The 14,135-nt window shown below is 43.6% G+C and overlaps 1 protein-coding gene across 3 annotated transcripts in view; it reads left to right on the top strand.

The window, feature by feature from the left end:
* Positions 1-14,135, top strand: part of Fas2 (fasciclin 2) — a 192,804-nt gene that overhangs the window by 99,401 nt on the left and 79,268 nt on the right. For all 3 annotated transcript variants that reach the window (XM_065450683.2, XM_065450697.2, XM_065450689.2), the window contains exons 3-5: positions 895-1,043; positions 3,790-4,059; positions 8,305-8,423. In XM_065450683.2, the coding sequence (XP_065306755.1) occupies positions 895-1,043; positions 3,790-4,059; positions 8,305-8,423 (538 nt within the window). The remainder of the gene's footprint in view (positions 1-894; positions 1,044-3,789; positions 4,060-8,304; positions 8,424-14,135) is intronic.

The raw sequence follows: 14,135 nt of genomic DNA on the forward strand, positions 1-14,135 counted from the left end.
CTGAGAAGACCGATAAACATACAATGCAATGTAATATGAGAAATAATAATGAGACGGCCAGTAATTTAGAAGAAATGAAGAAAAAAAGGTTGAATCGTCACGATGGTGCATCACAAGTCGCCGTAGACATTGAAGTTACAACGAAATTATTTTTGAACAGCTCTGATAGCGTCCACGCAACAATGGTTGCTTATGTACTGTCAAATACTCATATGCTGCCACCTAAAGCTCATGGCACGGTTGAAAACGCGCTCGCAGCAAAAGCGAAACATTGTGCGCAGACATGCACGCAGAGGCGCAGTCGGTCACTGCGATCACTGCATTGTGGCTTCATTCTGTTATTCTCAATTTGTTTATACAGACAGCCCACTACATATAATAGCATATTTCACATAGTTTGCACTCGGTGATTGGCTACTTTTCATGCAAAGGTTCGGGGGACTCCATTGCGGCAACCCTGTGCAGTGGGCGTTCACTGTACGTATTCTGTAAAGATAGCATCTGTAAACCATTATGTGCTTTCAGTTTGCCCAAGATTATCATTTTGACAGTAAAGCACTTCTGTCGTTTCGAGAGTACTTACAGAAATGTGCAGCAGGGCTCCTGCATGGTGTTCTTATTGAGTGCCGACAGCCAAACCTATGAGGAGCGCGTCGCATTATCCCTCATACTACGCAAGCAAGGCGCTTCCGACAGATGGCAACTCCGTAAATCCTCGCCGCCAATAGTAGTGCACATTGTATGCACTGCGCCGTGAGCTCGAAGTGGCCAGACCTGCGGAAGGTGCCCTTTCAAAGAGGCTGCTGTTGCTGCTGCTGCGTGCACGTTTAGCATACCATTGGTTGTTGTATGATTGCATTGCTGAAATGCACCTCTTCTCTCTCCTTGTTTCAGCCAAGAGAGCATACGAGTGGTGCCTACAGGCGAGAGCTACATCCTCTCCTTCGACAGCCCCTCCCCGCAGGACAGTGGCTCTTATACGTGCAGCGCCCTCTATGGGAAAACCATCCCTCTTTCCATCACAGTTCACATCACCTTCTACCGTGAGTGCCTCTTTTGCATGCCTAGTGACTGAGCACGCAGGGGTTAGCCATGCTTTATGTGTGCAGTCTGGGAATGGAATATATTACAAGAGCCTGTCAATTTCATGTCATTGGCACTTCTTCAAAGACACTGAATTTGCAATAGACTGCAATAGCCCTCCAATAGCAATAGACAATAGCAATAGACTGCAATAGCCCTGCAAGTTGTCTGAATTTTCACCGTGGTTACTTGCTGAACCTTACGGGTGTGTATTATACTTCTCATCTTGCTTATCCTTATTTTTCACCCTACACCCTTTTTTTTTTTGTGATTGTAGGTGTAAATAAATTGCAATACTGTTTTGCATTTCAAAGCCCTCCCGCAGGTCAATCGCTAAACGATGAATTATGGCCAGTATTATGTTTCGCATTGAGTGTCGCTGCCAGATTGAGAGCAGCAAGTGCGTAGAAAGCAAAAAAAGAAGGGGTGGGGGAAGGGAGCACTAGCATACAAAATAAATGCACCTACAATAGTGTCGGTTATTGGTAGATATTTCTGTAGTGAACCCATGGAGCTCCTTTTAATTACCTAGCAGAAAGAGTGGCTCTACAATGCTGTTGGATGCATGGGAATACCAGCAAGTGGTAAATGACTTCTGATTGGTGTTTTTGATGGAGAGCCAGGACACATTGAAGATGCACCTGGTAAGTTTTGTTGAAAAGGGTACATTCTTTAAGACTATTGCAGCTTATGAAATGCTGTTCTTTTTCTCTCTATCATTATGCATCAACACACTTTAAAACATAAGTGCTCAAGCTATGCTTACCGTTTTAGTTAGCTTACCTTAACGAGAAGGTCACAGAGGCTGAAGGAAAGTTAATAAAGTACCGTATTTACTCTATTTAGGCCGGCCCCGATTCTAACTCGACCCCCGAATGTCTGAAGCAAGAAAAAATAACAAAAACTTGCCTCGAATGTAGGCCAAACAAGAAAGTGAGGACAGCGCTTACAAAATGAAAACATTTATTTAATATGAACATACCGAGCTCACTCTGCGTTATCGTTGCTATAGCCCAGACCACACGCACGCTTGCGGATGCGCGCCCATGCATGTGCATACACTGCAGCACAGCTCGCATGCATCTGAGGCACAATCTCTGTGAGCAGCTCCTCTCTGTTATAGCGCGCTTACCTTCCTTATCGCTGTCAGCTCCTCATTGTGGCACACGAAAAAAGCGTCTCATCGATGCTGAATTCTTGTGCGGCTTGAACGTTTGGCGATGTCTCTACGGCTGGCACAACTTTTTGTTTGAGAGCGGCACTATAATGACATCGCCTGTTTGGTGCCATTACAATAACGTAACGCTATAGGGCCGTGCCGCACGCCGATACGACTCGGGTTAAAATAGCCACGTTGCTCGTGTACTTCAGTTGGCTACTGGCACAGCTAGTAGTGGCTGCAATACTGACTTTTCTAGATGCCGCTGGCTGTGCACCATATTTATGATTTTCAATTGCGAACTGGCATGTTTTTTTTTTTTTTGATCCTCGAACCTAAGCTGACCCAACAGTGTGGTATATGCTTCTATGAAAAAAAAAACTTTAGGCCTAAATTTGAATAAATACGGTATACATCTGCTGCAAGTCCATTTTGATAATATTTTTGTTTCTTCATATTCTTGTACTGTGTGCGAGTGATCGCTACCACAGGATGTATCTCAGGAGTGCTGAAACTAGTTCTAAAGATTTTATTCCACTAAAGCGTTATTCAGAAAGCCGTGACCACGTTTTCAACCAAGCCACAATCGAGATAAGGCAAAAATACTTGTATCCTGGCATCCTCATGATGACTCGGCACCTTTCGGAAACCTTCATAGATTGTACACTAGGATACAACTGAAAAAAAAAAAGAAAAAAAGACGGCAGTTGGCAACCAAGGCACATGGACCGTGTGGGGTTGTTGCTCCGCCAACCAATCGCAGAATCGCAACCATTTCAAAATGGTGTCTTACTTGATACCTGTGGAGCGTCTGCTGTTCTTGAAGAGTATTTTTCATCGGCAGAAGTGATGAGGTCTGCAACAGACATGGACAAAGTGTATGGAGTGTGAGCATTTCACTCTTCAAAAGTCCGCGGTACTTTTTATTTCAGTGCTTACCCCATCTTACTCATGAAACTTCACTGTCAACTAAAGTGAAACTTGACAATAAATAGTTTCAGCGAAGCAAGCGTTTTATATCAGTTCAATAGAGAATTAGGCTTTCACCATTCCACTATAACAGGCGAGGGAAAACGTACAAAGTTACACGCTTATAATTTTACTTTATCGGTTACCGCCTTATTTAGGTAACAGGGAAGGTTCAAAGTACAAACTATTTGCAGTCTCGGGAGGAACAGTGGCTGGTGGTTATGAGGACATGGGCGGGGCTTCACTGCAGACTCGAGTTGTATTTGACTATAGTACCAGATTCCTTGCACAGTAGTATTGTAAAAAGCTTTGTGTATTGAACCACCACTTCTTGCACTTGCTTGTAACAGACTTGTCACACAATGATTGAACAAGTGATGTTGCTGGACCCAACATTTCGACAAGAGGACCTACCTGTCTTTGTCATCGAACTGCTGTCAATCACTTCAAGTCTCTCCGTGTTACCGTGAAACCCTGCCTTGTCACGCAAGCACTTCCTGCGATGTTGTACCTTGCACTATACCCTGACCACCATTATGCAGAATTTCCTCCAGCGTTGGTCCCTTCTCTTGGTGCAGATGACATCACCTGGGAGGACTGCCCACAGAGCCAGCATCTGATTCTGGGCCAGCCAGGCAAGGTTCGGTGTCGCGTGCGAGGCAACCCTGTGCCCTTGGTTAGCTGGCTAAAGGACCGTGAAGAGCTGGACCCCCAACGCTATGAGGGCAAGGAGGACGGCATCTCTGTGCAGACCGCACAGGACATTGATCGTGGAACTTATGTGGTATCGGCCATGGTCTCTGTCACGGGAAAGTTCCAGAAGCGCAACATCACTGTGGATGTCTACAGTAAGTGACCAGTTCACTCTCAATTGTGCTGTGATAATTCTAGTTTTTCAGCACTGCAATATTGTGAGCTCATTGGACTGTGGGATAATATAGTATGGTTTCACCTTGTTTCGGAAGTGCCACTTTCAAGGCTAGGATTCAGTAGTCATTATTGCCTGGTGTAGCCCGTAGTGTGTGCTTTTCATTATGTGTACTGCTGAAACAAATAATGTCGCATTCTTTCAAACTTAGTCAAGAAAGCCCCTCTGCACGTGTAATCACTGGTTCACTGGACACACAGTAGCGTGGAACACCTACTTGTTACATTATATACTTGGAAATTGTGTGTTAGTGAAAGCTTAAGTATGTTTTAGAAGCTTAGGCAAGGATGCAATCTGAAGTACATAACACGTCAACAAATATTTTAAAGATTCTGTGCAGGAATTAAACATATTGTCTGTTGCTACTCTAGGCTTTCAGCAGTACTAGAGCAACACAGCAAGGCATTGAACCCACTGCAGCCATGGTTGGAGTGGGCTGCACATTTTTAGAGTAAGGTGGTTCACATGGAAATTCAACCCTGTGTTGCTCAAGCCACATGTTATGCCAGTGAGGCTTTTTGATGACTGCTAAATGTGCTGATGATGTGCTGATGAAGTGACGGAACAGTTACTACTTTACTGCTGTAGAACCTCATTGATGCATCCCGCTACGCACGAATTCTCGGTGCCAACATTTATTAATTAATTTAAAATACCTTACAGGCCCTATGGTAAGGGTGGTTACAAAATCAAGGCATAAAATTTAAAAAAAAAGTTAGCAGCCTTCTGAAGTCCAGTACAAAAGATACGCCTCAATGCAGGGCTCATTACTACATTACTACAAAGATCAAACCATGAAACAGGAAAAACTGAATAAAATGCCACAAAGGTACACTTCAAGAAAAGAACACGAGTAAAATTTAATGGAAGGCACTAATACTAGAAAGTAAAATACAGGAAAAACGAGCAGATCAAGGAGTACAATGCTTCAAGGGATATTTCGCGGAAAATACGCAGAATAGCAAAAATATATACAGGGTATACAAGTGAACACGTGACTCGGCATAAAATAACAATTCATAAGAGCGAAATAGCAATGCATCAATATAAATTACAAGAAGTTCGAAGCACATTGCCAAGTGCAAGAAACAAGATAAAAGTGATGTGTAAGTGCTATTATGAAAAATGCTGGCGTAGGAGATGACAAAATTTTTCTTGATCGCACTCGGAAGCAATGTGATCAGGTAGATTGTTCCACGAGCGAATGGCTGTAGGAAGTGCAGAAAATTTAAAAGCATGTGTCGTACTGTACATTTGTGCAAAACTTCAGTTGTTATTTATTCAGCGAGACATGTTTGAGGCGATCTGGATATGCAGTGTGGATCGTGTGGCATTATAAACATGTTTGTGAAACAAGAATAACAGAGCGATATTACGGCAAAGAACCAAAGGCTGGGGGGCATGATCGAGTTTGATTTGCATTACGCTGGAGTGGTGGCTATAATTACGTGAGATGAAACGGTCAGCTCGGTTCTGGACTGATTCAAGCATGTCGATTAAGTAGGATGTGGGGACCAAATGGATGATGCATACTCGAGCTGTGGACGAACAAATGTTTGATAGGTGAATTTGCGGATGTGGAAGGTGAATTACCCAGATTGCGATGTAGGTAACCTAATGTCTTTGAAGCGTTTGCACAGATGGCTGCAATGTGGTCCGGCCAGTAGCGGGTTTCGGTTAGGTGAACACCCAAATATTTATGATACTGTATGTAACAATTCTTTATTATTGACGTTGTATGAAAAATGTGAGTTGTCACGCTGACGACTAAAAAAAATTACCTGACATTTTGATACCTTTAAAGCCATTAACCAGGTGTTACACAATTATGAATTAGTTTGAAGGTCATCAGTACTGTTAATTGATCTGTAAATAATGCTGTCGTCAGCGAAAATACGTAAATGACAAGAAACATTAAGCGGCAAATCAGTTATGTAAATTAAAAAGAGAAAGGACCCAGAACGCTGCCCTGAGGCACACCGGAAGTAATGTAAGAGGGAGAGGAAACAATATTGTTAACTACTGTGAACTGTTGACGATCCGAAAGAAAATTATGAAGTCATGTTAGAGTGAAGGAGTCAATTCGAAGTGCAGTTAATTTTGCAATAAGGCCACAATGGGCTATATGATCAAATGCTTTGGAAAAGTCAAGGAAAATGCATTCGGTCTGCTCGTTATTGTTCATGTAAAGGTGCAGGTCAGTCGTCAATTCGAGTAACTGTGTCTCACATGACAATCCTTTCCTGAAACCATGTTGATGGTGAAAAAAGACGCTGTTGGACTCTAGGTGATTATAAATATGAGAATCAATTATATGTTCGAGCATCTTGCAGCAAATGCAGGTCAATGAAATTGGATGGAATTTTGCGGGGAGTTTTTATTCCCAGTTTTAAATATTGGTATGATTTTGGCCATTTTCCTGTCATTTGTCAGCTCTCCCGATGACAAAGCCTGCTTGAATATATGGTACAGAATGTTACTGGATGTAGAAATGGTATTTTTTAATATCTTGGAACTAATATTATCAACACCAGATGAAGTAGATAACTTGAGATTGTTAATGAGACATGTAATTCCCTCCACTGAGATTTCAGTACTTCCATGAATTGCCATTCATAATCAGCAACATCAGGTACATTGGTATGATCCTCGCGGCTGAGAATTGATGAAAAAAAAAAAACTTTTTAAAAGCAGAGGGCCATTCATTGTCAGAGAGGGGAGTATTTGTCTCACTATGTAAGGCTGTACGTTTAGTTGCTGTCAGCTGATATAACTCACCAAAACGTTTTCGGATGCGAGTGCAAGAGAGAAGGTAAATCTGTGGAGAAATATTTATTTTTAGCTGCAGCTAAGGCAGAACAGTATATTTTTAAGCAAAGCCTGTACCTATCCAAAGAAGGAGCATTATAGATGCATTTAGCGGTATTGTACAGACGTTTATTTTTATTCCTGAGCTTACGTAGGGCATTATTATTAAACCTAGGATTAGATTTGTCATTTGTTATCGAGATCAATGGGATATATTTGTTAATTAGAGCAGACATTTTATTCTTGAAGCATACCCAGTTATCTTCCACCGATTGAGAACAAAAAAAAAATTACCCTATTGAGTTACGCTTACTTTTTGCCAGTTCATACGTTCCTGGAAAACATGACCTTTCGGCACCAATTTTCAATCAATCGGCAAACTGCGATTGCATTATACGTTTTCTGGCTGCAAGATGTCATGTTAACAAGCAAATTCGCAAGGCGCACGCTATTGAGAACAGTAGCTGCCCGCTGCATCGGCTTTTGTGCAACACTCGCCCGCCCATCTCGCGTGAAAAGGCCGGCGCACACTCAGTTTCTTATTCTGGTAGCAGCAACTCTCCTCCCGGCTAGGGTCATTGCATTCACAACTGTCGCCACCAAATGTAGTACGATAAGCACCTTCACGTATCTGTGTCACAGCGTGTGGGGCGTAGAGCCGCTGGTAGCGTGCTGCACGCTTTTAGTGGGCGATAATGCGAACGCGCCGCTGTGCAGGCAGCATGATGCTAGTGTCATATTTCGCTTCGTTTCAGTCCCCGTGCTAAAACAATATGCAACAGGAAAACAAAACGTACCTCAAGCCGCCAACTCCCCCCACCCCGTTCGATGCACGTCTCGTGCGCAAGGATTCGCTTTACGTAGATGTCAACTACAGTTGAGTCTGTCAAATTTTTTAGTCACTTGGGATCGTACTTCTTCTATTAGTAGTACGTTTTTTCTCGTGCATAACATTGTTAGACAAAAGTATATAATCGGTTCATTTTGCATGTCCCTACCTATAGGGCAAGAATTTTGAGAGTAACAAATTTCAGATGCTAAGGACTGCCCAACAAGGGATGTAGATGGATAGGGGTTTCTGTAACATTACGAGGAAGACTGTAGAATGGATAAGAGAGGAAATGTGTGCGAGTTGACAATCTTGCTGAGATTAAGAGGAAGGGGAGCAGATAACAGGTGTGGCCTGGTGTAGTAAAATGGGTGTTGAGAGAAGCGAAACGCAGTTGAGGACAGCAGGGGATTGCGTGGTGCGATGAGAGTTCAAAATTTGCAGGAGTGGGAGACTTGTTGATGCAAGGCAGTGGTAAATAGTAATTGTGAGAGATGCCTCCTGATGGGGATGGTGATTCACTTTCAGCACAACCAAAAATTTCACCGACGGTGCCCGACTCTAGTGAGCTTGTTGAGGGGTCTCCAGGCAGCCTGAAGTGTTCTGCCGAGGGCTACCCACCGCCTCTTTTCTACTGGTTTGACCAGGTAAGCTCTTACTTCCTCCCTCTTACCTGCCCATGTGGCCGAGTGGTGTCCTTTTACCATGCACGAGTCTTGGACATATAGACAGGGCTGCATGTAATACATGGATAAAGGAGACAGACACTCCCGAAAACAGGTGGAGGCTTCTGACTGTATTCCTGATAATCAAACAGGCGTATTTTGTTATGCTACATCTATCACACCTGTGCTGCACGCACGTCAACAATGACCCTAATTGCAGTTGTACGAGGTTTGCTTATTGTGTTTGTACTATTTGCGTATACCGTATTTACTCGCATAATGAAAGCACTTTATTGTAAAAAAAAATTGATGCAAATTCAGGGGTGTGATTATTAGGCGGGTTAAATTTCCCGTGAAAAGAAACATTTCCTTTTTTCATCCCACGTTTGCTGCGAGATGACAAGCAGGCGGCTGCCGTTGTCAGTGATGGACACCAAAACAAAAATGGCGGCCGGCGGAGCAAGCCGAACGTGCCGAACGCGATTATTTTTCTTCTCGTGAGTACATTACGCACCTTGAAACAGTTTCTTCCGTATCAGTAATGAATAATATTGTTAATATTGGCAAGTTTGCGACAGTAATGTAGCCATGTCCACTTTGAGGGGAGAGAAACAGAGATGGGCGCGCTTAGCTGCCAGTGACATAAAAACACATGGCGGGTATGCTGATGAAATTGCGACATTTGTCTTCACTGCTATCCTAATATGGCACTTTTCCGCAAAGGGTGGGCGAATAGCTTAGCTGCGTTACAAGGGGTATGAATAGGGCACACTTCTAACATATCAGCGTAAACGTGGCCACTATCGTTGCCTCTCGCGATTTGTTGCATTGCCCACGAGTGCAGACGAGAAGAATCGAAAGGCGCCCTTTCTGTTGTTGTTGCTGACCAAAACCATTATGAAGCCTACAAATAATAAAGCCGAGGCAAGTTTGATTGTAGCCTTTCTTTTTTTTTTCATGGAAGTGCGGAAAGTGATAAAAGGAATGAAATGGGGCATCTGCCTAGAGATGTTGGGTGCGTGCAGACCGCTTGGTATGTCTATAAGAGTCGTTTGCGTAGCATTCGACAGATGGTCGGCGCAATCATCATTAGCTAGACTTGGCACACGACATATCACTGCGACAAGTTCAGGGTGCAATCATTACGCGAATGCCATCATTATGCGAGTAAACATGGTATTTGTGTTCGTTATTTATGTAGCTATGCAAGTGAGACAAGCTAGTGTTGCTTAAGTCTCCGTGGAACTTGACATTGAAGTCGAAATTTCAAGGAATTGATCACTGTAGGTGGTCTCTGCATTTCGTTTCAATGCTGTTTTATGGACGCGGTGGCGTGCAAGAAGGTTGCCACAAAGTGTCTGTACTTAGTTGCAAAGCCTATAAGAACTGCAATACAGTCGACTTCCGTTAATTCGACCGTGATGGGACCGACAAAGTTGACCTGATTATCTGGTGGGTCCAATTAAACAAGATACTGAGAAAAAAAAATGTCGAAACACGCTGCTGATTCATTTCATTTCGCAGTATTTTACAGATTCTAACGCTCCCCTGAATCAAACGCACACACACTTTTTGTGTGTCCAAAGCAGAAAACTAACGTAGAAATGACATTGCACTTAAACAATGCAGAAATCTAACACGCACCTGATTTTTTAGCAAGAAAAGTGAGCAAGGGTTTGATGTGTTTCACAACAGCGGTCAGTTTTCTGAAGTCGGCTCCATCGCATGGTATTTAAAGTCAGTTTTGCCGCAGTGCGGTAAAGTACTCGGATGCGGCGAAGGCGCTTTTGATGTTGTGTCCGATTGTCGCCGCGCAGGCAGCTTTCATGAAAAAGAAAAGGAATGTGTTATAATTGGCTAAATATTGTAATAGGACATTGTGAGCTATGGTTCTCACTTAAAAATCTTCCTGTGGGCAGGCAGAAAATAGGTGTTGTTGACGGAAGATGACGTGCGTTCAGCGCATTCACTGTTCCTTAAGCTCTGCCGAGACAGATTCTGCCATTAAAGGGGTCGCTGTTGGGGTCCTCTTGGGGTCGGGCACGTGCATGCTGACTCGTGAAGTTTCAATTGTTCGACGAAGGCCAAATTTAGGATAAAAATACAGTAAAAGCTCCCTAATTCGAATTCCGTGTGGATGCTACGAGAGTTCGAATTATGCAAAATTCAAACTAGTGAAAGTCAGAAAAAAATTTTTCCGTTAAGGCGCTTATATAGTCGGATGTAGCGCGAGGTAATGCCAGAAGAAGTAAACAAAGCCTTGGGAGCTATGCAAAGGGGGAAGGCAGCTGGGGAGGATCAGGTAACAGCAGATTTGTTGAAGGATGGTGGGCAGATTGTTCTAGAGAAACTGGCCACCCTGTATACGCAATGCCTAATGACCTCGAGTGTACCGGAATCTTGGAAGAACGCCAACATAATCCTAATCCATAAGAAAGGGGACGCCAAAGACTTGAAAAATTATAGACCGATCAGCTTACTGTCAATTGCCTACAAATGATTTACTAAGATAATCGCAAATAGAATCAGGAACACCTTAGACTTGTCAAGCAAAGGACCAGGCAGGATTCCGTAAAGGCTACTCAACAATAGGCCATATTCACACTATTAATCAGGTGATAGAGAAATGTGCGGAATATGACCAACCCTTATGTATAGCTTTCATTGATTACGAGAAAGTGTTTGATTCTCTCGAAACCTCAGCAGTCATGGAGGCATTACGGAAGCAGGGTGTGGACGAGCCGTATCTAAAAATACTGAAAGATATCTATAGCGGCTCCTCAGCCACCGTAGTCCTCCATAAAGAAAGCAACAAAATACCAATAAAGAAAGGTGTCAGGCAAGGAGATACGATCTCTCCAATGCTATTCACAGCGTGTTTATAGGAGGTATTCAGAGACTTGCATTGGAAAGAATTGGGGATAAGAGTTAATGGAGAGTACCTTAGTAACTTGCGATTTGCTGATGATATTGCCTTGCTTAGTAACTCAGGGGACCATTGCAATGCATGCTCACTGACCTAGAGAGGCGAAGCAGAAGAGTGGGTCTAAAATTTAATCTGCAGAAAACTAAAGTAATGTTTGACAGTCTCGGAAGAGAACAGCAATTTACAATAGGTAGTGAGGCACTGGAAGCGGTAAGGGAATACATCTACTTAGGGCAGGTAGTGACGGCGGATCCGGATCATGAGACAAATAATCAGAAGAACAAGAATGGGCTGGGGTGTGTTTGGCAGGCATTCTCAGATCTTGAACAGCAGGTTGCCATTATCCCTCAAGAGAAAAGTGTATAATAGCTGTGTCTTACCTGTACTCACCTACGGGGCAGAAACCTGGAGGCTTACGAAAAGGGTTCTACTTAAATTGAGGACGACGCACCGAGCTATGGAAAAGAAGAATGATAGGTGTAAAGTTAAGGGATAAGAAAAGAGCAGATTGGGTGAGAGAACAAACGCGAGTTAATGACATCTTAGTTGAAATCGAGAAAAAGGAATGGGCATGGGCAGGACATGTAATGAGGAGGGAAGATAACCGATGGTCATTTAGGGTTATGGACTGGATTGCAAGGGAAGTGAAGTGTAGCAGGGGGCGGCAGAAAGTTAGATGGGCGGATGAGATCAAGAAGTTTGCAGGGACGACATGGCCACAATTAGTACATGACCGGGGTTGTTGAAGTATGGGAGAGGCCTTTTCCCTGCAGTGGGCGTAGCCAGGCTGATGATGATGATGATGCGCATGAGCAAGCATGTGGACACGCTACATCACCTTCGCGAGAACAACGTCTATAGTTCGAAGCACTGTCGCAAGCAACGTAACCGGACACGGCCCAACGTGCCCGACGTTGAGATGGCGCTTGCTCCATCTGCGCGTTAATCATGCCGACTGCGCCGACCCACAATGCATGGCGCGGGAAAAAAAAAAAGGTGCCCATGCCGCTTTTATGATGGTCGCAGGCAGCAGTTCAAAGCAGTGTGCGGGTTGGGGATCATTCTGCGCATGCTCCGACGAGAATAGCCGACGACACAGGAGTCGCCATCTAGTGGGTACGGCATTTTTGCTGGCGCAGCGCAAGCACCGTAGCATGGCTAGCCTGTACACGCCGCGCGCCAACGCTTGCTGCAGGAACGAGGGCTGCTGCGCTCTAAAATGCACTCTCGAAACGCATCACCACCCGCTGCGACGTTGGTCTTCGTTGTATTTTCCTAGATGCACCGGCTCCATGCTGGTGAATTCCACTATACGCATATGGGTGGCGTCCAAACACGTATCCTAGACGAAGATGGAAACAAACTGAACGAGGAAGTGGCATTAAATTACATCTGAAAAATAACAGCCGAATCCTTCCTAGGCAATGACAAGCTTGTATTTGAAGAAAAAGAGCATGAAAGAGAACCAGATGGTCAAGCACCTGGTGCTGGCAAATTTCAACTGGAAAATTCCTAAGGGTCTGTGACAGGGCTAGACGAGGTTCCCGTTAGGATGATTAATGATCTAGGACCAAAAAGTTAGGAAGCTCTGGTGAAAGCAGTGGGAAAAACTTTAAAAGATAAAAGAATAGCAGACAGTTGGCGACAAAGCAGAATCAGTTTAATTTATGGGGGTAAGGGGGAGAGAGCTAGAATTCACTCGTATAGATCATTGACCATTACATCAATAATATACAGGTTAGCAATGCAGGCAATCAAATTAAAGCTGCAAGCATGGGCAGAGAATAATGGCATTTTGGGAGAACTTCAGAATGTCTTCAGTATAGGTAAGTTTTGGATGATAAGTTATTTGTTCTTACTCGGTGTATTGAAATATCATGACTAGAAAGCAGACCATTACATGTTGTCTTTTTAGACATTACAGGAGCATATGACAACGTAGACCGCAACATTTTGTGGAATATTCTGGAAGGGGAAGGCTTAGGTGATGATTGTCTATAGCTTTTGAGAGAGATTTACCTAGAAAATACCGTTTGCGTTGAATGGGAAGGGATGAGGAGCGAGGAGAAAGTTCATATCAATAAGGGACTGAGGCAGGGGTGCCCTTTATCCCCGCTGCTGTTTATGATGCACATGATGAGGATGGAGAGGGTGATTGACTCACAGTGGAGGAAAAGAATTAGAAAGCTTACTAGCAAGTATGCGGCCTGTAAGGTTGGCAACACAGCAACCAAGAATGTCAAACGCAAAGTCAGAGAGGCCGAAATAATCTCATGGATGGCGGCAAAGGAAAATAAACCTGTCATGAGTAACTACTTAAGAGGAAAAAAACAAAGTCAATTAAGAAACAATCTGTGATAACGCAAAGGGAAGCTCATTACTTTTCGAAGCGAGATCTGGATGCCTTAGAACACGCACCTATAAAGCGAGATATAAGGAAGAGTAGCATGTATTTGCTGCGGTAAAGCTAGGGAAACGATGGAGCATGGTTTATTAAAATGCGAAGACATCTACCGAGCAGTCGGTTTAGGCACCACTGGCCTCCTTGAAGCTCTTGGCTTCAGCGAGAGCAGGGGGAAAGTAAGCATGTCTGCAATAGAAATTAGTAAGAGGCGATTGGAAGATTGGTGGAAGAAAAGTAGGGAAACAACAAAAAACGGAGACACACAAAACAGTTCACTAGAAGGTTAGAAAATTAGTTTTTTTTTTCATTTTCATTTTTTTTTTTCATTTTTTATCCTAGGTAGGACATTAGGCAAGAGCTTGGT

The sequence above is a fragment of the Dermacentor albipictus genome, chromosome 4, assembly GCF_038994185.2.
Source record: "Dermacentor albipictus isolate Rhodes 1998 colony chromosome 4, USDA_Dalb.pri_finalv2, whole genome shotgun sequence".
Lineage (NCBI taxonomy): Eukaryota > Metazoa > Arthropoda > Arachnida > Ixodida > Ixodidae > Dermacentor > Dermacentor albipictus.